Genomic DNA, 26,542 nt, shown 5'->3' with positions numbered 1-26,542 from the left:
GAGTTAGTATCATGTCCTCCTGCCTATAGAAACCAGAGTTAGTATCATGTCCTCCTGCCTATAGAAACCAGAGTTAGTATCATGTTCTCCTGCCTATAGAAACCAGAGTCAGTATCATGTCCTCCTGCCTATAGAAACCAGAGTTAGTATCATGTCCTCCTGCCTATAGAAACCAGAGTTATTATTCTGTCCTCCTTCCTGTAGAAACCAGAGTTAGTATCATGTCCTCCTGCCTATAGAAACCAGAGTTAGTATCATGTCCTCCTGCCTATAGAAACCAGAGTCAGTATCATGTCCTCCTGCCTATAGAAACCAGAGTTAGTATCATGTCCTCCTGCCTATAGAAACCAGAGTTATTATTCTGTCCTCCTTCCTGTAGAAACCACCAGAGCTCTCAATGGGACATATTTATTTTGCTCTTCCTAGCCCCAAACGTTTCACTAATTTCTTCAAAACACCATGATGACGAATAATAAAATTATTTTCTTGAAGCAAAGACATTGCTTAAAGGTTTTTTTTGTCTTTTTATTCAAGCCCTTTTTTGACACGGTTGCTGATAATGTTCAGATCTTTGTGATTTCTGTCTGAAAATGACAGGCGCTCTACAAATGCAATTTGACTAACTAATAACCTGGATCATAGTGTCACAGGGTTTTGAGGACAAAGTCTGAGAAATGTTTTACAGTTCATAAGAAAGACACATTGTGGTCAATCTTTAGCTAGCTAGTTGAACGTCTTTTATGAACCAGACCAAAGGTTCTCTACATTGCTCTCATTCCAACAGGCTCCACTCCTCAGCCCACACAGGTAAGAATTTCCCTTAAATATCTGTAAAGTGTCATGTATTGTTTTTTGGGTTGACATGTTTTTTATTCTTCGATATGTCAACAAGTCCTAGTGGGTTTTTTTCTATTTATGAGAATGTGCATGACAACCTATGGCCTTCGTGGCTAAAGGAATTTCATAGTTTCAGACAAACAGGAAACATTTGTTTGTCAAACTACACTACAAAATATTCCTGTGTGTGATACAAGATGTAGGATCTTAATTTGAGCCAGTTTGTTACAACACAAAAAAGAATCCTGCAGCAAGAAGACATTATTATGTGGATTATAATTAACAGACATTTTTGTTGGGGTTGATACATTTTTCGTAAGGGAAAATCAAGTCTGAAATTAAAAAAGTGGAAATTACAAACTTCAGAAGGATTTTTAAGCCTCAAATACACTACAAGTACAAAAAAAGGTTCTGCAACAATATGATCAAATTAAGATCCTACATCTGTTTAGCAAGATAAATGCTTGTTATTCAAGGAATTAACTTGATGTATACTCTATTAGCTGGCAGTGAGACACGCGTCACTGATACTCCATCAGCCGCATACCTTGCTCATGATCATGATGTTGCTCGACAGATTTATAGTGATAATTGAGACTCCCATCATGATCCTAGTAAAGCAGCATTTTCCTCATTCCATTATCGTGACACGTCATGATGGATAGGAAGTACTGTGGTAAGTACCGTGTCATTCCATTGTGACGCGGTGGAGGAGTAAACACACATAGAAACTAGAGAGAAGACAGTCCTTCACACAGCCTGTGATGTTGATTTCCCAGACTGTGATCTCCTGTACCGTCAGTGTCATCAGACAGACAGACAGACAGACAGACAGACAGACAGACAGACAGACAGACAGACAGACAGACAGACAGACAGACAGACAGACAGACAGACAGACAGTCTCATCATTGCCATACAGAGTGAGCAGGGAAGCAGAAAGGAAACACTCTGTTATTGTTTCTATATCCCTTCAGTTTGATCTGAAATCTCAATAGCTTTTTATGGTATTTATTATCTTTCATATTATTCATTGAAGGAAAAGAACATGGCTGCAAGTGAACTACTGCTAGTGTGGCTGGCGAGCACACTGCTGACTACTGGAGTAGCTGGGGCTAAGGACCAACTGGTGACTACTGGAGTAGCTGGGGCTGAGGACCAACTGGTGACTACTGGAGTAGCTGGGGCTGAGGACCAACTGGTGACTACTGGAGTAGCTGGGGCTGAGGACCAACTGGTGACTACTGGAGGACTGGTGAGTTTACACTATGAACTGCTTAATGAGAGGAGGGAAACTATGAACTGCTCAGTGAGAGGAGGGAAACTATGAACTGCTCAGTGAGAGGAGGGAAACTATGAACTGCTCAGTGAGAGGAGGGAAACTATGAACTGCTTAATGAGAGGAGGGAAACTATGAACTGCTCAGTGAGAGGAGGGAAACTATGAACTGCTCAGTGAGAGGAGGGAAACTATGAACTGCTCAGTGAGAGGAGGGAAACTATGAACTGCTTAGTGAGAGGAGGGAAACTATGAACTGCTCAGTGAGAGGAGGGAAACTATGAACTGCTCAGTGAGAGGGAAACTATGAACTGCTCAGTGAGAGGAGGGAAACTATGAACTGCTTAGTGAGAGGAGGGAAACTATGAACTGCTCAGTGAGAGGAGGGAAACTATGAACTGCTCAGTGAGAGGAGGGAAACTATGAACTGCTTAATGAGAGGAGGGAAACTATGAACTGCTTAGTGAGAGGAGGGAAACTATGAACTGCTCAGTGAGAGGAGGGAAACTATGAACTGCTTAGTGAGAGGAGGGACACTATGAACTGCTTAGTGAGAGGAGGGAAACTATGAACTGCTTAGTGAGAGGAGGGACACTATGAACTGCTTAGTGAGAGGAGGGAAACTATGAACTGCTTAGTGAGAGGAGGGAAACTATGAACTGCTCAGTGAGAGGAGGGAAACTATGAACTGCTCAGTGAGAGGAGGGAAACTATGAACTGCTTAGTGAGAGGAGGGACACTATGAACTGCTCAGTGAGAGGAGGGAAACTATGAACTGCTCAGTGAGAGGAGGGAAACTATGAACTGCTTAATGAGAGGAGGGAAACTATGAACTGCTTAGTAAGAGGAGGGAAACTATGAACTGCTCAGTGAGAGGAGGGAAACTATGAACTGCTCAGTGAGAGGGAAACTATGAACTGCTCAGTGAGAGGAGGGAAACTATGAACTGCTTAATGAGAGGAGGGAAACTATGAACTGCTTAGTGAGAGGAGGGAAACTATGAACTGCTCAGTGAGAGGAGGGACACTATGAACTGCTTAGTGAGAGGAGGGAAACTATGAACTGCTTAGTGAGAGGAGGGAAACTATGGACTGCTTAATGAGAGGAGGGAAACTATAAACTGCTCAGTGAGAGGAGGGAAACTATGAACTGCTTAGTGAGAGGAGGGAAACTATGAACTGCTCAGTGAGAGGAGGGACACTATGAACTGCTCAGTGAGAGGAGGGAAACTATGAACTGCTCAGTGAGAGGAGGGAAACTATGAACTGCTTAGTGAGAGGAGGGAAACTATGAACTGCTTAGTGAGAGGAGGGAAACTATGAACTGCTCAGTGAGAGGAGGGAAACTATGAACTGCTTAATGAGAGGAGGGAAACTATGAACTGCTTAGTGAGAGGAGGGAAACGATGAACTGCTTAATGAGAGGGAAACTATGGACTGCTTAGTGAGAGGAGGGAAACTATGAACTGCTTAGTGAGAGGAGGGAAACTATGAACTGCTCAGTGAGAGGAGGGAAACTATGAACTGCTTAGTGAGAGGAGGGAAACTATGAACTGCTTAGTGAGAGGAGGGAAACTATGAACTGCTTAGTGAGAGGAGGGACACTATGAACTGCTCAGTGAGAGGAGGGAAACTATGAACTGCTTAATGAGAGGGAAACTATGGACTGCTTAGTGAGAGGAGGGAAACTATGAACTGCTTAATGAGAGGGAAACTATGGACTGCTTAGTGAGAGGAGGGAAACTATGAACTGCTTAGTGAGAGGAGGGAAACTATGAACTGCTTAGTGAGAGGAGGGAAACTATGAACTGCTTAGTGAGAGGAGGGAAACTATGAACTGCTTAGTGAGAGGGAAACTATGAACTGCTGAATGAGAGGGAAACTATGAACTGCTTAGTGAGAGGAGGGAAACTATGAACTGCTTAGTGAGGGGGAAACTATGAACTGCTCAGTGAGAGGAGGGAAACTATGAACTGCTTAGTGAGAGGAGGGAAACTATGACCTGCTTAGTGAGAGGAGGGAAACTATGAACTGCTTAGTGAGAGGAGGGAAACTATGACCTGCTTAGTGAGAGGGAAACTATGAACTGCTCAGTGAGAGGAGGGAAACTATGAACTGCTTAGTGAGAGGGAAACTATGAACTGCTCAGTGAGAGGAGGGAAACTATGAACTGCTTAGTGAGAGGAGGGAAACTATGAACTGCTTAGTGAGGGGGAAACTATGAACTGCTTAATGAGAGGAGGGACACTATGAACTGCTTAGTGAGAGGAGGGAAACTATGAACTGCTTAATGAGAGGGAAACTATGAACTGCTTAATGAGAGGAGGGAAACTATGAACTGCTTAATGAGAGGGAAACTATGAACTGCTTAATGAGAGGGAAACTATGAACTGCTTAGTGAGAGGAGGGACACTATGAACTGCTCAGTGAGAGGAGGGAAACTATGAACTGCTTAATGAGAGGGAAACTATGAACTGCTTAATGAGAGGGAAACTATGAACTGCTTAGTGAGAGGAGGGACACTATGAACTGCTCAGTGAGAGGAGGGAAACTATGAACTGCTTAATGAGAGGGAAACTATGAACTGCTTAGTGAGAGGAGGGAAACTATGAACTGCTCAGTGAGAGGGAAACTATGAACTGCTCAGTGAGAGGGAAACTATGAACTGCTCAGTGAGAGGGAAACTATGAACTGCTCAGTGAGAGGAGGGAAACTATGAACTGCTTAGTGAGAGGGAAACTATGAACTGCTTAGTGAGAGGAGGGAAACTATGAACTGCTTAGTGAGAGGAGGGAAACTATGAACTGCTCAGTGAGAGGAGGGAAACTATGAACTGCTTAATGAGAGGGAAACTATGAACTGCTTAGTGAGAGGAGGGAAACTATGAACTGCTTAGTGAGAGGAGGGAAACTATGAACTGCTTAGTCTGAGGGAAACTATGAACTGCTTAGTGAGAGGAGGGAAACTATGAACTGCTTAGTGAGAGGAGGGAAACTATGAACTGCTCAGTGAGAGGAGGGAAACTATGAACTGCTCAGTGAGAGGAGGGAAACTATGAACTGCTTAATGAGAGGGAAACTATGAACTGCTTAGTGAGAGGAGGGACACTATGAACTGCTCAGTGAGAGGAGGGAAACTATGAACTGCTTAATGTGAGGGAAACTATGAACTGCTTAGTGAGAGGAGGGAAACTATGAACTGCTTAGTGAGAGGGAAACTATGAAGTGCTTACTGAGAGGAGGGAAACTATGAACTGCTTAGTGAGAGGAGGGAAACTATGAACTGCTCAGTGAGAGGAGGGAAACTATGAACTGCTCAGTGAGAGGAGGGAAACTATGAACTGCTTAGTGAGAGGAGGGAAACTATGAACTGCTTAGTGAGAGGAGGGAAACTATGAACTGCTTAATGAGAGGAGGGAAACTATGAACTGCTCAGTGAGAGGAGGGAAACTATGAACTGCTCAGTGAGAGGGAAACTATGAACTGCTTAGTGAGAGGAGGGAAACTATGAACTGCTTAGTGAGAGGAGGGAAACTATGAACTGCTTAGTGAGAGGAGGGAAACTATGAACTGCTTAGTGAGAGGAGGGAAACTATGAACTGCTCAGTGAGAGGGAAACTATGAACTGCTTAGTGAGAGGAGGGAAACTATGAACTGCTCAGTGAGAGGAGGGACACTATGAACTGCTTAGTGAGAGGAGGGAAACTATGAACTGCTTAGTGAGAGGAGGGAAACTATGAACTGCTTAGTGAGAGGAGGGAAACTATGAACTGCTTAGTGAGAGGAGGGAAACTATGAACTGCTTAGTGAGAGGAGGGAAACTATGAACTGCTTAATGAGAGGGAAACTATGAACTGCTTAGTGAGAGGAGGGAAACTATGAACTGCTTAGTGAGAGGAGGGAAACTATGAACTGCTCAGTGAGAGGAGGGAAACTATGAACTGCTTAGTGAGAGGAGGGAAACTATGAACTGCTTAGTGAGAGGAGGGAAACTATGAACTGCTTAGTGAGAGGAGGGAAACTATGAACTGCTTAGTGAGAGGAGGGAAACTATGAACTGCTTAGTGAGAGGAGGGAAACTATGAATTGCTTAGTGAGAGGAGGGAAACTATGAACTGCTTAGTGAGAGGAGGGAAACTATGAACTGCTTAGTGAGAGGAGGGACACTATGAACTGCTTAGTGAGAGGAGGGAAACTATGAACTGCTTAGTGAGAGGAGGGAAACTATGAACTGCTCAGTGAGAGGAGGGAAACTATGAACTGCTTAGTGAGAGGGAAACTATGAACTGCTCAGTGAGAGGAGGGAAACTATGAACTGCTCAGTGAGAGGAGGGAAACTATGGACTGCTCAGTGAGAGGAGGGACACTATGAACTGCTTAGTGAGAGGGAAACTTTTGATGAGATAATAGCATACATCTTGAATAATAACTTCAACCTAACTTGTCATCCTATTTACAGGTTGTGAACTGTAGCTTCAAGACACTGCAATTCATACCCTCAAATTACAGTCAAACCATCACCAAACTAATTCTGAGCAATAACCTCATAGAGTTATCCAGCGCTGATAAAGCTGCTCTGAAGAACTACTCCAATCTGATTGAGCTCCATCTAGATGGTAACTGGTTGACTAACCTGCCAGGGAAGCTGTTTGAGGCCATGTCAAAGCTGGAGGTCCTCAACCTGTCCCACAATAACATCAGTAGAGTGGAGCCAAAGGCGTTGGCCGGCCTGGTTAACCTGAGGGAGCTGGACCTGTCCTACAATCGTCTACAGTCACTACCTCTAAATCTACTGGATGATTTAAAGAAGCTGTCTATCCTCAGGCTAGGAGGAAACACACTGCGGGAGTTCGACATCTCTGTGGAGAGCAATTCATTAAAGGTGCTAGATCTGAAGGGAAATCCCTGGAACTGTTCTTGTGTATTTCTCAACCGGAATAAATCGATTACCGACTCAAAGGTTCAGATAAGTAAGCATCTTTTTCTCTCTCTGTTTGCTTGTAACCCTCATGGTCTATTTTTTTCCCCATTCACTGCCTGGCTGTGGTCCTTACTTACGCCATGCTGACATCTACTGACACCAATGTTTAAAGGAGGCCTGCTTTACCGAGTGTGCCTTCATGTTGATAAAAACGCAATGTGTGTATTTCTTCAGGAGTCTCAAATGCCACCTGTGCCAGCCCTGAGGACCAGTCCGGTAAAGGGATAGTGGACAACGGTACCAGCTGCTCTTCGGGGCCATCATCTACAACAACACTTCCGCCACCTACAACTCAGTCAACCACTAAGCCAACCTCAGCCCAGACCACTACACACTCAGTGTCACTTGCAGTTACTACAAATGCAAGCCTCGTCTTAACCAGTAAGATAAAAAATATATATATATATTAAATCAATTGACTTGGTCTTACAGTAGATATAGTCTCCTCTTGTCAACATCATATGATCTAGACTTTTCAAGCTAAACAGCTTTGATTTGCTGGATGGTTAAAAAACTGAATACAGCTACTGTTGAGAACAGAAGCATATGAGGTGACCTACTGATACTGTCGTAGATGACTTCAGTTATGATTCAGTCAGCAGGAAACCGTCATCTAGACAAGAGCAGCTGCACTCCAAGGAGACCTCGTGAGAGTTCAAAACGTGACTCCGGGGTCCGTATTCATTAAGAGTAAGAGTGCTGATCTAGGATCAGTGTTGCTTTTAAGATCATAATAAATAAGATTACACATACAGGTCAGGGGGACCTGATCCTAGATCAGCACACTTACCCTGAGAAAGGAGGTTAAATCACTCTATAACAATGTGGTCTGATGAGGCCCCATATCCTGAGGAGCAAGGTTGGGGTCAATTCAAATAGAAAATTGACAAACATGAAAAACAATAATGAAATAAATAGATGACACTTTCCAGTTTATTGACAAGTCAGTGAAAATAGACACCCACTTTTCCCAAATATTGAATTGGAATTTCAGTGTACTTCCTGAATTGGCAGCCTTCAATTCGAATTGACCTCCGTCCTGCTGAGGAGACCTCAGAAGAATGTTAAAAAAGTATGTGACCCCCCCTGGATGTTTCTGTTTGCTCAGGTGTGGGCCCAGTCAGTGGCAGTGGGGTGCCAGTGGTGGGGAACACCTGGAAGTTTCTCCTGGGTGTGGTAGCCATTGCCCTGACCACCTCTATGCTCATAGTGTGTGCCGTCAAGGCACCGTCCTGGTACAAGCTGCTGTTCAACTACCGGCACCAGCGGCTGAGAGATGACGAGGATGCTGACGTGTACACTACGGGGCGCTACTCTAGTTTCAGCTTGGACACGGAGCAAACGGAGACCAGCGCCCATGAGCTGGACCACGGGCTAGACGGGTTGGATAATGAGGAGGATGGATACATAGAGGACCGTTATATAGAGACTGGGGTCTATGAAGACAACAGATAACCATAATGCTCTCTGAGTTGCTCCCAGCCTTCTGGTTGTGTGTGTCTGTTTGATTTGATTTGGACATCTCTTAGTCCTCACTTGGACTAATCTGCCAAGAGTCCTGAGTTTGGGTATTATGACATCAAAATGATCCCTTTCCATTGAAATAATGGACGATAAATTATCCAATTCTACTCTATTCACTGATAGTATCAGAAGGCCACGGTTGTCCGTCCGTAAACCGTGCATAGCCTGCTGATGATCATTTATTATTTGGCCTTTTTTTTTACAAAAACGTGGACCCTAAAAGTTGTGTACATTTGGAAATATTTGCAAGTATTGAAAATGTTGTAATTCAGGGAAAGGACCGACCATGTGAGGTGTTTTGAGGTCGTGATTTAGGCCACTGCCGGAGACATAGTGTAGGTAATCAACGTTTTGTCTTATTAAATAGATATTTGAGTACTTACTCTCGTCTCTCTGTGAATATGACATCCACAACTCTGTCGTTCTGTATTTTCAGCCACAAGAATATAGTATGTAAACAGTTAGGGTTAGGGCTGAATGAAGGGATGAACACCAGGCGGTGATGCAACCGGTCCGGATGCTCTCGATGGTGCAGCTGTAGAACCTTTTTTGAGGATATGAGGACCTAATGCCAAATCTTTTCAGTCTCCTGAGGGGGAATAGGTTTTGTCGTGCTCCTCTTCACGACTGTCTTGGTGTGTTTTATTTAATTTTTAAATATATTTTTTTAACTGCATTGTTGGTTAGGGGCTCGTAAGTAAGCATTTCACTGTAAGGCATTTCACTGTAAGGTGTAAGGCATTTCACTGTAAGGCATTTCACTGTAAGGCATTTCACTGTAAGGCATTTCACTGTAAGGCATTTCACTGTAAGGCATTTCACTTTACCTGTTGTATTCGGCGCATGTGACAAATACAATTTGACTTGATTTAATAATATTAGGAACATTTCATATTCACAAATGCAAATGGTCTAATTCAACTGAATCAAAACCTAACTTTTTTCACTTTATAAATGAATTTAAACAATATGGCACCACTTTAACTAAAAGGAAAAACAACAAGGCAACTAAAAGGTGTTTTATTATTGAGATTTGTTTGTTTAGGATTCCTGGCAATGTAAATAGTTTGTATGTAATCTGGTTTGCGTGTGACTATTCCTATTTTGTTTGTTGATATTTGTTTGTTAATAAAAAATAATATTAAAAAACAGACGTAACCACAGCAACCGACCATTATCGCGAGACTTTGTGGAAATCCCTGAGAGTAGAGTGATCCATATGCAAAATCCTGATCCTCGTGCCTGAACTTGGAAGTGGACTTGGACATTTCTGCAAGTCATCTTCAGGCCAGTGGAGGGCACAATGACTCTACAGTTGTTATCAAGCTCGACTCATTTATGAGGGTGGGGGTTAACAAACTATTGCGCATGTACACTAAACTCTGACCACCATCCAGTGGGATAATCTTCTTCTTTGGAGAAAGCGTGGCGTGCCTGCCTGCCTATGCATTGGATTTGATTACGGTTGTGTTTCGGTCCGCGGTATGGACTCTCAAAAAGTAAGTACACCCGGTGTATCGTGAACTGATATCGATTCTGATCGGCGACATTGTATCCAGCTTGGAAGCAGCGGGGTTATTCAACGTGATAGTTGCGTGTCACTGGACGGTCGAAACGATCTCCAACATTAGTTCAACATAGCCGTTATTTTGTCAATGTGAATCATCAATATGCGTTCAGCGGCTTTTCAGGGGTGGACACATTTTCACATGAGCTCTGTTGCCTGCTTGTGAAGAATCTGTTGACCTGGAAACTAGATATCTTCTGAAAGGCTACTATGTCTCTTTCGAGCCGTTTACTTCTTCTCTGTATTCGTTCAAAGACTGGTGGTTCAATTCGCATATTTCCTGGGACAACTCTATACCCTTTCAATGATATGACACATTGATGTTGAGATAGAATATGATTGCACACAGGTGCACTTCTGTAAAGTGATTGACTTCCTACTTGCTAGTAGTATGGCTTTGAGAGTTTGACAGTCACAGCAGATCTGTCTATAGGATAATGGTTTATTTGCCTGCGTGTACATCAGACAGTCTGTTATTGCAACAACTAACCAGCAAAATATCAACGTGAGGACCCCCCCCCCCCAAAAAAAAGGCTAATTGTAGTGGTCAAGTTCTCATGGTTTTGTCATCCATCTCGGAACATGATAATATTCATCACCCTGAAGAGAAGCATCCGATTTGTTTTGAAATGCAACAATTTGTTTCAAGTCTGTTGTCAAGGGACTGTATAGCAACCAGAGGAGCTTATCTTGTGGCATTGTTTGTTATCAGTGTAACTAGGGAGTGACTATCAAAAGAGGATAATGTGCCTCTGTCCTCTTTTTGTACTGGATAAAGGGAGGGAGAAGAGTAAAAGGACGGGTTTAGTCTTGAACACGTGTTGTCAATCTAAGCTTCTAAGTATATTACTCAGTCAGAGGGAGAGAGAGAGGTCACACCGTGGTACAGGTCTATTATAACTGTTAGAGAGAGAGATCACACTGGTACAGGTCTATTATAACTGTTAGAGAGAGAGAGAGAGAGAGGTCACACCGTGGTACATGTCTATTATAACTGTTAGAGAGAGAGAGAGGTCACACCGTGGTACAGGTCTATTATAACTGTTAGAGAGAGAGAGGTCACACCGTGGTACAGGTCTATTACAACTGTTAGAGAGAGATGTCACACTGGTACAGGTCTATTATAACTGTTAGAGAGAGAGAGAGAGAGAGGTCACACCGTGGTACAGGTCTATTATAACTGTTAGAGAGAGAGAGGTCACACTGGTACAGGTCTATTATAACTGTTAGAGAGAGAGAGAGGTCACACCGTGGTACAGGTCTATTACAACTGTTAGAGAGGTCACACTGGTACAGGTATATTATAACTGTTAGAGAGAGAGGTCTCACCGTGGTACAGGTCTATAATAACTGTTAGAGAGAGAGAGAGAGGTCACACCGTGGTACAGGTCTATTATAACTGTTAGAGAGAGAGAGAGATGTCACACCCTGGTACAGGTCTATTATAACTGTTAGAGAGAGAGAGAGGTCACACCGTGGTACAGGTCTATTATAACTGTTAGAGAGAGAGAGAGAGAGGTCACACCGTGGTACAGGTCTATAATAACTTTTAGAGAGAGAGAGAGAGGTCACACCGTGGTACAGGTCTATTATAACTGTTAGAGAGAGAGATCACACTGGTACAGGTCTATTATAACTGTTAGAGAGAGAGAGAGAGAGAGGTCACACCGTGGTACATGTCTATTATAACTGTTAGAGAGAGAGAGAGGTCACACCGTGGTACAGGTCTATTATAACTGTTAGAGAGAGAGAGGTCACACCGTGGTACAGGTCTATTACAACTGTTAGAGAGAGATGTCACACTGGTACAGGTCTATTATAACTGTTAGAGAGAGAGAGAGAGGTCACACCGTGGTACAGGTCTATTATAACTGTTAGAGAGAGAGAGAGGTCACACCTTGGTACAGGTCTATTATAACTGTTAGAGAGAGAGAGAGATGTCACACAGTGGTACAGGTCTATTATAACTGTTAGAGAGAGAGAGAGGTCACCCAGTGGTACAGGTCTATTGTAACTGTTAGAGAGTGTTATACATCATTAATCTCTCTCTCTCTCTATCTGAATTTGCTTTTTAAAGAGTTATCAATCTTAGGTAAAAGCCAGTTAGAGTTCCATTTGATTTCACATAGATTTAGTTTGTTTGCCTGGGTTGTGAGTTGCATCAATGTTTTGCATGTTGTTTGAAAACCTACAGTGCCCAGGAAAGGCACCTATCAATTCCTTTGTTTTAGCTCTTTCAGTGGAATCAAACCACCCTTTTCCTTCACTTTTCAAACCACCCCCCACCCTGCTTGTGCTCTGTCATTTAGGGTTCTGCATTTTGAAGTTTTCCCTGGACAGTCAGTATTTTACCGTGGAGTAGCCGATTGGTGTGGGGTGTGTAGGTGGCTTTTTACCGTTTCTTTGGTTTCTTCTTGTCTTACTCATTGGTAGGAAGAAGTTTGGTCCAAATCAGATGTTGGGTACTAATATTGAATATGATCTGAATCCTATCAATTAAAATTGTCAATCTTGGTGCAATCAATTTGCTTAATTTTTCAGAGATCAAATTATATTTCAACAAAATAATGTTTCAGGAATGCTACTCGTATCTTTTATTAACTACAGAATCATCTGAGATGGTGGGTGTCAGTGCTTTCTTTTGCTTTTTGAGGTGGAGCGACCCGGTAGGGTTATGGAGCGACCCGGCAGGGTTAAGGAACGACCCAGTAGGGTTATGGAGCGACCCGGTAGGGTTATGGAGCGACCCGGTAGGGTTATGGAGCGACCGGGTAGCGTTATGGAACGACCCGGTAGGGTTATGGAGCGACCCGGCAGGGTTAAGGAACGACCCGGTAGGGTTATGGAGCGACCCGGTAGGGTTAAGGAACGACCCGGTAGGGTTATGGAACGACCCGGCAGGGTTAAGGAACGACCCGGTAGGGTTAAGGAACGACCCGGTAGGGTTATGGAATGACCCGGCAGGGTTAAGGAACGACCCGGTAGGGTTAAGGAACGACCCGGCAGGGTTAAGGAATGACCCGGCAGGGTTAAGGAACGACCCGGTAGGGTTATGGAACGACCCGGTAGGGTTATGGAACGACCCGGTAGGGTTAAGGAACGACCCGGCAGGGTTAAGGAATGACCCGGCAGGGTTAAGGAACGACCCGGTAGGGTTATGGAACGACCCGGTAGGGTTATGGAACGACCCGGCAGGGTTAAGGAACGACCCGGCAGGGTTAAGGAACGACCCGGCAGGGTTATGGAACGACCCGGTAGGGTTATGGATAATCATATATACTAATACTCTGTCCCTAGTGTCGTGCAGCAGTTTTAAATAGAAGCGAAGCCTGATCCTCAAATCTGCCTAATCATGTCATGTTGCTCACTTGCTTGGTCGCTCGCTCGCTCACACATGACATAACATACAGATACAAAATGCCCAAACATAGGGCTGGAGATTACACATCCCAAATGCCCCTCAATGACTAGCCTTCATCAATAATTAACATGCAGTATACATTGGTGTGTGTGGGTATCTTAGACTGTCTATAGGCTGACCATGTACTGTGGGCCCCATTAACATGCAGTATACATTGGTGTGTGTGGGTATCTTAGACTGTCTATAGGCTGACCATGTACTGTGGGCTCCATTAACATGTAGTATACATTGGTGTGTGTGGGTATCTTAGACTGTCTATAGGCTGACCATGTACTGTGGGCTCCATTAACATGCAGTATACATTGGTGTGTGTGGGTATCTTAGACTGTCTATAGGCTGACCATGTACTGTGGGCTCCATTAACATGTAGTATACATTGGTGTGTGTGGGTATCTTAGACTGTCTATAGGCTGACCATGTACTGTGGGCTCCATTAACATGTAGTATACATTGGTGTGTGTGGGTATCTTAGACTGTCTATAGGCTGACCATGTACTGTGGGCTCCATTAACATGCAGTATACATTGGTGTGTGTGGGTATCTTAGACTGTCTATAGGCTGACCATGTACTGTGGGCTCCATTAACATGCAGTATACATTGGTGTGTGTGGGTGTCTTAGACTGTCTATAGGCTGACCATGTACTGTGGGCTCCATTAACATGCAGTATACATTGACCATATTAGCTAACCTACACAGAATGTAATGAATACATAATATAGCCCTAAAGGTTTATGTTTTTCAGAGAGTTATGATTCCTGACGCCCATAATAATATGATGCGTCACAATGAAATACAAATGAACATTTAGATTCATTTAGACCCCCAAGGCTAAATTCCATTGCAGTTATTTCAGGTAGGCAACATTGACAGTTCACAGTCGTGGCCCAAAGTTTTCAGAATTACACAAATATTAATTTCCACAAAGTTCGCTGCCTCAGTGTCTTTAGATATTTTTGTCAGATGTTACTATGGATACTGAAGTATAATTACAAGCATTTCATAAGTGTCAAAGGCTTTTATTGACAATTACATGTTGATGCAAAGAGTCAATATTTGCAGTGTTGACCCTTCTTTTTCAAGACCTCTGCAATCCGCCCTGGCATGCTGTCAATTAACTTCTGGACCACATCCTGACTGATGGCAGACCATTCTTGCATAATCAATGCTTGGAGTTTGTCAGAATTTGTGGGGTTTTGTTTGTCCACCCGCCTCTTGAGGATTGACCACAAGTTCTCAATGGGATTAAGATCTGGGGAGTTTCCTGGCCATGGACCCAAAATATTGATGTTTTTTTGTTCCCTGAGCCACTTAGTTATCACTTTTGCCTTATGGCAAGGTGCTCCATCATGCTGGAAAAGGCATTGCTCGTCACCAAACTGTTCCTGGATGGTTGGGAGAAGTTGCTCTCGGAGGATGTGTTGGTACCATTCTTTATTCATGGCTGTGTTCTTAGGCAAAATTGTGAGTGAGTCCACTCCCTTGGCTGAGAAGCAACCCCACATATAAATGGTCTCAGGATGCTTTACTGTTGGCATGACACAGGACTGATGGTAGCGCTCACCTTGTCTTCTCCGGACAAGCTTTTTTCTGGATGCCCCAAACAATCAGAAAGGGGATTCATCAGAGAAAATGACTTTGGTTTCTTTGCTGCCCTTCTTAACACCAGGCCATCCTCCAAAAGTCTTTGCCTCACTGTGTGTGCAGATGCACTCACACCTGCCTGCTGCCATTCCTGACTGGTGTACTGGTTTGAGGTTTCAGTTCATTTGCATGGCAAAGAGGTACTTTGTAATTAATTGCAATTCATCTGATCACTCTTCATAATATTCTGAAGTATATGCAAATTGCCATCATACAAACTGAGGCAGCAGACTTTGTGAAAATTAATATTTGTGTCATTCTCCAAACTTTTGGCCACGACTGTACACTGATGCAATGACAGGAGTGGGGTCATAAAGGAGACGGAACCATAACTAGTGTCGTAGTCCTTCTTTTTTCCATGTGTTGACATGAACTCTGGAGCAGGTGATGGCAACTGTTCACTAGAGTTCAGTACAGTTCAGTACAGTTCAGTACAGTAGTACAGTTCAGTAGATTTCAGTACAGTTCAGTAGATTTCAGTACAGTAGTACAGTTCAGTAGATTTCAGTACAGTTCAGTAGATTTCAGTACAGTAGTACAGTTCAGTAGATTTCAGTACCGCGGAAGGGAGGACAGTAGCAGGAGACACTATGAGTTCCCACTGTAGCCAGTTCAATTGCAGTAATACCATTACTGATTGGTCTGTTATTCTGTTACCGATTTGGTATCAGAATTAAGAATTGTAATAAATAAAAATGTATATTAGTAAATACACTAACTAATTGGTAGGTCTAGCTTTACTTGTTACTTCTGTGAACTTTTTCCTCCCTCCTGAGGGAGAGAAGTTAGAAAATATCTTACAAGTACAGTATCTGGGTTTTTGGTAACAGAATTACAAGGCAATGTTTCTTAAATGGAAATCTAAGTGTTGATATTAGTTGGCAGGGGTCTTCAACATGGTGTTTTGATGTCAGGGGTCTTCAACATGTTGTTTTGATGTCAGGGGTCTTCAACATGGTGTTTTGATGTCAGGGGTCTTCAACACAGTGTTTTGATGTCAGGGGTCTTCAACATGGTGTTTTGATGTCAGGGGTCTTCAACATGGTGTTTTGATGTCAGGGGTCTTCAACATGGTGTTTTGATGTCAGGGGTCTTCAACATGGTGTTTTGATGTCAGGGGTCTTCAACACGAGGGTGTTTTGATGTCAGGGGTCTTCAACATGGTGTTTTGATGTCAGGGGTCTTCAACACGAGGGTGTTTTGGTGTCAGGGGTCTTCAACAGGGTGTTTTGATGTCAGGGGTCTTCAACATGGTGTTTTGATGTCAGGGGTCTTCAACATGGTGTTTTGATGTCAGGGGTCTTCAACATGGTGTTTTGATGTCAGGGGTCTTCAACATGGTGTTTTGATGTCAGGGGTCTTCAACATGGTGTTTTGATGTCAGGGGTCTTCAACATGGTGTTTTGATGTCAGGGGTCTTCAACACGATGGTGTTTTGATGTCAGGGGTCTTCAACACGATGGTGTTTTGATGTCAGGGGTCTTCAACATGGTGTTTTGATGTCAGGGGTCTTCAACATGGTGTTTTGATGTCAGGGGTCTTCAACATGGTGTTTTGATGTCAGGGGTCTTCAACATGGTGTTTTGATGTCAGGGGTCTTCAACATGGTGTTTTGATGTCAGGGGTCTTCAACATGGTGTTTTGATGTCAGGGGTCTTCAACATGGTGTTTTGATGTCAGGGGTCTTCAACACGATGGTGTTTTGATGTCAGGGGTCTTCAACACGATGGTGTTTTGATGTCAGGGGTCTTCAACACGATGGTGTTTTGATGTCAGGGGTCTTCAACACGATGGTGTTTTGATGTCAGGGGTCTTCAACACGATGGTGTTTTGATGTCAGGGGTCTTCAACATGGTGTTTTGATGTCAGGGGTCTTCAACATGGTGTTTTGATGTCAGGGGTCTTCAACATGGTGTTTTGATGTCAGGGGTCTTCAACATGGTGTTTTGATGTCAGGGGTCTTCAACATGGTGTTTTGATGTCAGGGGTCTTCAACACGATGGTGTTTTGATGTCAGGGGTCTTCAACACGATGGTGTTTTGATGTCAGGGGTCTTCAACATGGTGTTTTGATGTCAGGGGTCTTCAACATGGTGTTTTGATGTCAGGGGTCTTCAACATGGTTTTTTGATGTCAGAGGTCTTCAACATGGTGTTTTGATGTCAGGGGTCTTCAACATGGTGTTTTGATGTCAGGGGTCTTCAACATGGTGTTTTGATGTCAGGGGTCTTCAACATGGTGTTTTGATGTCAGGGGTCTTCAACATGGTGTTTTGATGTCAGGGGTCTTCAACATGGTGTTTTGATGTCAGGGGTCTTCAACATGGTGTTTTGATGTCAGGGGTCTTCAACATGGTTTTTTGATGTCAGAGGTCTTCAACATGGTGTTTTGATGTCAGGGGTCTTCAACATGGTGTTTTGATGTCAGGGGTCTTCAACATGGTGTTTTGATGTCAGGGGTCTTCAACATGGTGTTTTGATGTCAGGGGTCTTCAACATGGTGTTTTGATGTCAGGGGTCTTCAACATGGTGTTTTGATGTCAGGGGTCTTCAACATGGTGTTTTGATGTCAGGGGTCTTCAACATGGTGTTTTGATGTCAGGGGTCTTCAACATGGTGTTTTGATGTCAGGGGTCTTCAACATGGTGTTTTGATGTCAGGGGTCTTCAACATGGTGTTTTGATGTCAGGGGTCTTCAACATGGTGTTTTGATGTCAGGGGTCTTCAACATGGTGTTTTGATGTCAGGGGTCTTCAACATGGTGTTTTGATGTCAGGGGTCTTCAACATGGTGTTTTGATGTCAGGGGTCTTCAACATGGTGTTTTGATGTCAGGGGTCTTCAACATGGTGTTTTGATGTCAGGGGTCTTCAACATGGTGTTTTGATGTCAGGGGTCTTCAACATGGTGTTTTGATGTCAGGGGTCTTCAACATGGTGTTTTGATGTCAGGGGTCTTCAACATGGTGTTTTGATGTCAGGGGTCTTCAACATGGTGTTTTGATGTCAGGGGTCTTCAACATGGTGTTTTGATGTATTTTCTGGTGATGTTTGGATTTCTAAGACTCATTTTCCTTCTGTTTGACCAGAAATCTAAGACTCATTTTCCTTCTGTTTGACCAGAAATCTAAGACCATTTTTTAATGTCCCCTTTTTAAGATGCAACACAGTTGAACAAATATAATCCCCCCCCCCCAAAAAAAAAAATAATATATAAACTCAAATCGTTCATTTGACACCCAATTTGATATGCTCCTTATAAACATCACAAGTTGGTGCTCATGGGTCCTTTTTCCATGAACGTGACCCCTGTGCACTATATAAAGAATACGGTTCCCAGGCACTGGGTTGGTGCCAGATACCCACCCACATAGAAGACAGTACAACGACCACGGTTCCCATTCCCTAGGCAGTCCAAGTAGAGAGTCGAGCAGTTGTGAAGTTTCAGCATGACTTGTTATGTAGGCCATTCACAACCAGCCTTTAGGGTGATTTCATCATAATGTGGGTTACTGAATATGACTCCATTTTATAGAAACACAGGAAAAATTAGGGCAAATTTATACAAATCATGTGTAGCCTGGACTATGTGCGGCCATAGTTCAACAGAATGCTTGTCAGCTCTCTACACACAGCACCAGGCTTTAAATGACTAGTGGAACTGCATGTGCTGATCCTGAATCTGCCACTGACAGCCGGTACAGAAACGCAGCCGATGAAGCCTGGAGGTGCCCTGGAGGTGCCCTGGCTGGAGGTGCCCTGGCTGGAGGTGCCCTGGCTGGGAGGCTGGAGGTGCCCTGGCTGTAGGTGTGGCTGGAGGTGCCCTGGCTGAGAGGCTGGAGGTGCCCTGGCTGGAGGTGCCCTGGCTGGAGGTGCCCTGGCTGGGAGGCTGGAGGTACCCTGGCTGGGAGGCTGGAGGTGCCCTGGCTGGAGGTGCCCTGGCTGGGAGGCTGGAGGTGCCCTGGCTGGAGGTTCCCTGGCTGGGAGGCTGGAGGTGCCCTGGCTGGAGGTGCCCTGGCTGGGAGGCTGGAGGTGCCCTGGCTGGTTGGCTGGTGGTTCCCTGGCTGAATGTGCCCTGGCTGGAGGTTCCCTGGCTGGTTGGCTGGAGGTTCCCTGGCTGGTTGGCTGGAGGTTCCCTGGCTGGTTGGCTGGAGGTTCCCTGGCTGGTTGGCTGGAGGTGCCCTGGCTGGTTGGCTGGAGGTGCCCTGGCTGGTTGGCTGGAGGTGCCCTGGCTGGTTGGCTGGAGGTTCCCTGGCTGGTTGGCTGGAGGTTCCCTGGCTGGTTGGCTGGAGGTTCCCTGGCTGGTTGGCTGGAGGTTCCCTGGCTGGTTGGCTGGAGGTTCCCTGGCTGGTTGGCTGGAGGTTCCCTGGCTGGTTGGCTGTAGGTTCCCTGACTGGTTGGCTGGAGGTGCCCTGGCTGTGTGGCTGGAAGTGCCCTGGCTAGGTACCATGGTAGAGATTGTCTCTGTCTCACACTGTAAATCTGTATGGACAAAACAGTGGACGAGGGGTCCAGACCTAGGTTCTTATACCGGCTAGTATACTTCCTGATAATCAGTTACTCGTTGTCTTTTGCATCACACTAGTCTGGCCACTTTATTGTAATCCTGCTGTGTGGATTCTGACTGTCTGACACTTCTGATGATGGTAAGGAAGTCACAGTCCCATTTCTCCCTATGCCCGAGGCAGGGCAGGAGCCGTATGGTAGCAACCTAGAGGACAGTCAGTCAGTCAGAGTCCTGAACATAGCTGGTCATGAGTGAACTTCTAACATGGAAACAAACCTGACAAGCAATTTGAACATGTGATTGATTAGCCTGAAATACAATAGTAGGCCGATGTATTGATGGATTTTCAATGTATTTGAATGTGTCTGTCTTTCAGGAGGCCCTACAAAGGATAATAACCACGTTGGCCAATAAAAATGAGGACCTCCATAACTTCATGGAAACACTTAGTCACTCTCTGGCCGGTGTCCAGGTAAGACACATAATAACACTCACAATGGATGTAATTACATTAAGCACAACATAAAGCAATATTAACCGGGAAATCACAATTTTGTACAGTAACTTCCAAATATGCCATATTAATCAAATCACCAAATATGAAATGTTAATCTATAGAGTAGTGTGGCAGAGATTGATTCTGGGTGCAGAGATGAATCAATATGTGTGATTGTGACAGGTGAACTCCACACAGGTGGTGTCCGACCTGGAGGAGGAGTTTGACAGGTTATTCACCATCCTGGTTGAGATGAAGGAGAGCATGATCAACACCATCAAACAGGAAGGGGCCAAGAAGACACAGGAACTACAGGTACCTGACCCCTGACCCCTAACCCCTAACCCAACACCATCAAACAGGAAGGGGCCAGAAGGCTCTCGAGCTACAAGTACCTGACCCCTAACCCCTAACCCAACACCATCAAACAGGAAGGGGCCAGAAGGCTCACGAGCTACAAGTACCTGACCCCTGACCCCTAACCCAACACCATTTATCATGTCCCAGTGACATATTACAGACTGAGAGGATTTGTCTCCTATCCCTGTGACATACTACAGACTGAGAGGATTTGTCTCATGTCCCTGTGACATACTACAGACTGAGAGGATTTGTCTCATGTCCCAGTGACATACTACAGACTGAGAGGATTTGTCTCATGTCCCTGTGACATACTACAGACTGAGAGGATTTGTCTCATGTCCCTGTGACATACTACAGACTGAGAGGATTTGTCTCATGTCCCAGTGACATACTACAGACTGAGAGGACTTGTCTCATGTCCCAGTGACATACTACAGACTGAGAGGACTTGTCTCATGTCCCAGTGACATACTACAGACTGAGAGGATTTGTCTCATGTCCCAGTGACATACTACAGACTGAGAGGATTTGTCTCATGTCCCAGTGACATACTACAGACTGAGAGGACTTGTCTCATGTCCCAGTGACATACTACAGACTGAGAGGATTTGTCTCTTGTGTACAGTAGTGAATGTAATACGTGGGAGGCTCTTGTGGCGTGTGTATCTGGCGTCAGCCCTGGTGTATCTGACGTCAGCCCTGGTGTGTGTGTGTGTATCTGGCGTCAGCCCTGGTGTGTGTGTATCTGGCGTCAGCCCTGGTGTATCTGGCATCAGCCCTGGTGTATCTGGCATCAGCCCTGGTGTATCTGGCGTCAGCCCTGGTGTATCTGGCGTCAGCCCTGGTGTGTGTGTATCTGGCGTCAACCCTGGTGTGTGTGAATCTGGCGTCAGCCCTGGTGTGTGTGTATCTGGCGTCAGCCCTGGTGTGTGTGTATCTGGCGTCAGCCCTGGTGTGTGTGTATCTGGCGTCAGCCCTGGTGTGTGTGTGTGTATCTGGCATCAGCCCTGGTGTGTGTGTATCTGGCGTCAGCCCTGGTGTGTGTGTATCTGGCGTCAGCCCTGGTGTGTGTGTATCTGGCGTCAGCCCTGGTGTGTGTGTGTATCTGGCGTCAGCCCTGGTGTGTGTGTATCTGGCGTCAGCCCTGGTGTGTGTGTATCTGGCATCAGCCCTGGTGTGTGTGTGTGTGTGTGTATCTGGCATCAGCCCTGGTGTGTGTGTATCTGGCATCAGCCCTGGTCCGTGTGTGTATCTGGCATCAACCCTGGTGTGTGTGTGTATCTGGCATCAACCCTGGTGTATCTGGCATCAGCCCTGGTGTGTGTGTGTGTATTTGGCGTCAGCCCTGGTGTATGTGTGTGTGTGTGTGTGTGTGTGTGTGTGTGTGTGTGTGTGTGTGTTTGTGAGTTATGGGTGTTGAGCTTGTTTGTGTTTATTTATTCTTTATTCTTTCACAGATACAACTGAATAAATTCAGAATTGACTAAGAATGGCAAAACACACATTTAAAGTCCATAACACATTTAACATGACAGAATAGAAGAGAGAACACTTTAAACATTACAGGGCATTTTTCATTCTGATTGGTAAAAACAGTCTGATTGTTAATTATTTATTTTTACCCCAAAATGATCTTCCATCATGTTGTTGTAGTGTCTCCATTCACCCCTCTACCCCCTCTCACCCCTATACCCCCTCTCACCCCTCTACCCCCTCTCACCCCTCTACCCCATCTACCCTTGTCGTGTCTGTACTATCATTAACTGAAGAATGATAGTTTTTAATCTGATTAACTACGTAACTAATTAACTATGAAATTGGGGCACCAAGGAAAAATATTCAGATTACAAAGTTATCATTTCCTAAAATTAATTGATCAGAAAAAATATCTGAAAAGTTGTCTTCGAATTAATGAATTATTGACTTTACCTCACGTCAGTCTCATTCTAAATTGTTGGTTATCTGCACGAACCCAGTCTTCACTATGAGTCATCCATACATCAATTGTCTTAAATCATGTATTTATTACTAACTAAGTAATTTACAGAAATGCATAAACAAACAGTAAATATGGTTACAGGAAATAATAGGGGAATGGGCCCTAGTGGGCTGAACCGGCATGGCGGCTTGTTAGACAAAAGGGAAGTGGGGGTCGACTAAGAAGTTACTACAGAGTTAATAATTCTAACAATTAAAATGCTAATCCTTTACACATGAACACTCACTCATTCGGGAACAATTGCAATCAATATATATATATATATTTACACTCAGTGTGTCGTCTTGATCGCTGGTGAAAAGTATTTTGTAGAATTCTCCCTCTCTCTCTCTGTCTTGGTTAGAGGGGATAGTTCAAAGTGACATTCGTTATAGAATGGGTGTTTCGACGGTTGTCGTTCTTCGCGTTCAATGATACTGAATTCCTAGCTGCAGACTAGTAATTAGTATCAAAGACTTGTTCTTATTCTGTCAGTATCAATAGTCTAAGAGTTTAACCATGTGGTATGGTTAAAAGATTCAGCAATGGTCTGCAACCTTTGTACTCCCGTGATTGAGAGAAACATCTGACAATAATTTCTCAAAGTTGGGTTTTATTCGGAATGGCAGAAAAGGGCTGTCCCAGGATGTCTGACCCTAACTGGGCTCAGGGGAGGTCCAGGATGTCTGACCCTAACTGGGCTCAGGGGCGGTCCAGGATGTCTGACACTAACTGGGCTCAGGGGCGGTCCAGGATGTCTGACACTAACTGGGCTCAGGGGCGGTCCAGGATGTCTGATCCTAACTGGGCTCAGGGGCGGCCCAGGATGTCTGATCCTAACTGGGCTCAGGGGCGGCCCAGGATGTCTGATCCTAACTGGGCTCAGGGGCGGTCCAGGATGTCTGACCCTAACTGGGCTCAGGGGAGGTCCAGGATGTCTGACCCTAACTGGGCTCAGGGGCGGTCCAGGATGTCTGACCCTAACTGGGCTCAGGGGCGGTCCAGGATGTCTTACCCTAACTGGGCTCAGGGGCGGTCCAGGATGTCTGACCCTAACTGGGCTCAGGGGCGGTCCTCTGATTTAGTTCAAATCAAAAGGGAATTGTGTTTTCCTTCATTAAACAGTCCAACATCATATTACACAATTATATAAACAGTATCATCCTCACTCATTCATCTTATACAACTATTAGATGTATACCTCATATCTGGGGCTATTATACAGTGCCTTGCGAAAGTATTCGGCCCCCTTGAACTTTGCGACCTTTTGCCACATTTCAGGCTTCAAACATAAAGATATAAAAATGTATTTTTTTGTGAAGAATCAACAACAAGTGGGACACAATCATGAAGTGGAACGACATTTATTGGATATTTCAAACTTTTTTAACAAATCAAAAACTGAAAAATTGGGCGTGCAAAATTATTCAGCCCCTTTACTTTCAGTGCAGCAAACTCTCTCCAGAAGTTCAGTGAGGATCTCTGAATGATCCAATGTTGACCTAAATGACTAATGATGATAAATACAATCCACCTGTGTGTAATCAAGTCTCCGTATAAATGCACCTGCACTGTGATAGTCTCAGAGGTCCGTTAAAAGCGTAGAGAGCATCATGAAGAACAAGGAACACACCAGGAAGGTCCGAGATACTGTTGTGAAGAAGTTTAAAGCCGGATTTGGATACAAAAATATTTCCCAAGCTTTAAACATCCCAAGGAGCACTGTGCAAGCGATAATATTGAAATGGAAGGAGAATCAGACCACTGCAAATCTACCAAGACCTGGCCGTCCCTCTAAACTTTCAGCTCATACAAGGAGAAGACTGATCAGAGATGCAGCCAAGAGGCCCATGATCACTCTGGATGAACTGCAGAGATCTACAGCTGAGGTGGGAGACTCTGTCCATAGGACAACAATCAGTCGTATATTGCACAAATCTGGCCTTTATGGAAGAGTGGCAAGAAGAAAGCCATTTCTTAAAGATATCCATAAAAGTGTTGTTTAAAGTTTGCCACAAGCCACCTGGGAGACACACCAAACATGTGGAAGAAGGTGCTCTGGTCAGATGAAACCAAAATTGAACTTTTTGGCAACAATGCAAAACGTTATGTTTGGCGTAAAAGCAACACAGCTCATCACCCTGAACACACCATCCCCACTGTCAAACATGGTGGTGGCAGCATCATGGTTTGGGCCTGCTTTTCTTCAGCAGGGACAGGGAAGATGGTTAAAATTGATGGGAAGATGGATGGAGCCAAATACAGGACCATTCTGGAAGAAAACCTGATGGAGTCTGCAAAAGACCTGAGACTGGGACGGAGATTTGTCTTCCAACAAGACAATGATCCAAAACATAAAGCAAAATCTACAATGGAATGGTTCAAAAATAAACATATCCAGGTGTTAGAATGGCCAAAGTCCAGACCTGAATCCAATCGAGAATATGTGGAAAGAACTGAAAACTGCTGTTCACAAATGCTCTCCATCCAACCTCACTGAGCTCGAGCTGTTTTGCAAGGAGGAATGGGAAAAAATGTCAGTCTCTCGATGTGCAAAACTGATAGAGACATACCCCAAGCGACTTACAGCTGTAATCGCAGCAAAAGGTGGCGCTACAAAGTATTAACTTAAGGGGGCTGAATCATTTTGCACGCCCAATTTTTCAGTTTTTGATTTGTTAAAAAAGTTTGAAATATCCAATAAATGTCGTTCCACTTCATGATTGTGTCCCACTTGTTGTTGATTCTTCACAACAAAATACAGTTTTATATCTTTATGTTTGAAGCCTGAAATGTGGCAAAAGGTCGCAAAGTTCAAGGGGGCCGAATACTTTCGCAAGGCACTGTATAAATAGCGTTATGGTAATGTGGTCACACCGTCTCCCATGAGCTTCACCAAGTTGTAAAAAACGTACCAGTTCGTAGCTGGATTCTTCACCGATCTTTTATACTTTCTCCGGAACATGAAATTTGTTCGTACCTTAAGTTCTGTGAGGTGGAAGGATTTCCTTTGTCTCCATGAAAAACGACTCTCTATAACTGTGTGTCCTGAGGTCTTCTCAGGAATTTACAACCTCTGACCACAGCAGCCTAGTTGAAGGAGGCAAGGGGGGGGTTGCTATACTCAGAGGCCAACGTCATGACACCCTCTACCCCCTCTCACCCCTCTACTCCTCTCACTCCTCTACCCCTCTCTCTGACAGCCTGGGGTGTGTGTGATGTTGTAGTGTCTCCATACACCCCTCTCACCCCTCTCTCAGACAGCCTGGGGTGTGTGTGATGTTGTAGTGTCTCCATACACCCCTCTCTCAGACAGCCTGGGGTGTGTGTGATGTCATCGTGCTGCTATGGCAGTTCTCTGGCCAACTCTCTAAGTCGATTGAGCAGGAACAAAAAGTGTCTGAAATTACCCCCAGATATGAGATTCCCCATTGTCCCTCTTTGGAGGGTGAGCGCTGCCTGGTATTCTGTTTCCCGTTACATCCAACTCACTTCACACCCAGTATCAACTCGCACACTCATGTCTCATCATGTGACTCAGGAAAACAGTTTTCAGTTAAAAGAATAACATACACCTGTTTTTGTTTAATTTATTCTAAGTTGTTAAATGCGTGCCAGTGGCACCGACCTTTTTGAAAGACTAAACCATAGCATGACCACCGTGTTGTTAATGATTCGTTTTCATTCAACACTCCAAGAGCTAGACTTTGCTTTGCCAGCATTCACCATTATTATGAGTTTGTCTGTCAGCTGACGAAGCAAAATGTTATTGTGTCACTGTGAGCTTATCTAGCCTTTACCAACCAAGAAGGTGTTCTGTTACCCCCCCTCCCCCTCTCTGGTCCTCTCTCCTTGGGGTAATCGTTCTGTTTCCCCCTCTCTGGTCCTCTCTCCTTGGGGTAATCGTTCTGTTTCCCCCTCTCTGGTCCCCTCTCCTTGGGGTAATCGTTCCG

General features: G+C 44.5%; 2 protein-coding genes across 7 annotated transcripts in view; both read left to right on the top strand.

The window, feature by feature from the left end:
* The first annotated feature begins 670 nt into the window (after positions 1-670).
* Positions 671-9,781, top strand: LOC110523076 (leucine-rich repeat-containing protein 19). Its single transcript, XM_090233595.1, has 5 exons — positions 671-807; positions 1,877-2,092; positions 6,573-7,083; positions 7,269-7,475; positions 8,203-9,781. The coding sequence occupies exons 2-5, from the start codon at positions 1,886-1,888 to the stop codon at positions 8,547-8,549; spliced, it is 1,272 nt and encodes a 423-aa protein (XP_090089721.1). The 5' UTR covers positions 671-807; positions 1,877-1,885; the 3' UTR covers positions 8,550-9,781.
* Positions 9,782-9,786: 5 nt separating this feature from the next.
* The window catches only part of LOC110523091 (FSD1-like protein), a 75,711-nt gene continuing 58,955 nt past the window's right edge, over positions 9,787-26,542 (top strand). For 3 of the 6 annotated variants that reach the window (XM_090233593.1, XM_036976577.2, XM_036976576.2), the window contains exons 1-3: positions 9,787-10,117; positions 20,129-20,224; positions 20,432-20,563. Coding sequence is in view for 4 of the 6 variants with exons in the window: in XM_036976577.2 (XP_036832472.2) it covers positions 10,103-10,117; positions 20,129-20,224; positions 20,432-20,563 (243 nt within the window). In the remaining 2 variants the exon portion in view is untranslated. The remainder of the gene's footprint in view (positions 10,118-20,128; positions 20,225-20,431; positions 20,564-26,542) is intronic. The other 3 variants (XM_090233592.1, XM_036976578.2, XM_090233594.1) reach the window with 2 other exon arrangements.

The sequence above is a fragment of the Oncorhynchus mykiss genome, chromosome 5 (genome assembly GCF_057628025.1).
Source record: "Oncorhynchus mykiss isolate SJ-2025 chromosome 5, ASM5762802v1, whole genome shotgun sequence".
Taxonomy (NCBI): domain Eukaryota; kingdom Metazoa; phylum Chordata; class Actinopteri; order Salmoniformes; family Salmonidae; genus Oncorhynchus; species Oncorhynchus mykiss.
Note: the sequence above shows the minus strand (reverse complement) of the source record. Positions and strands in the feature narration are given on the sequence as shown.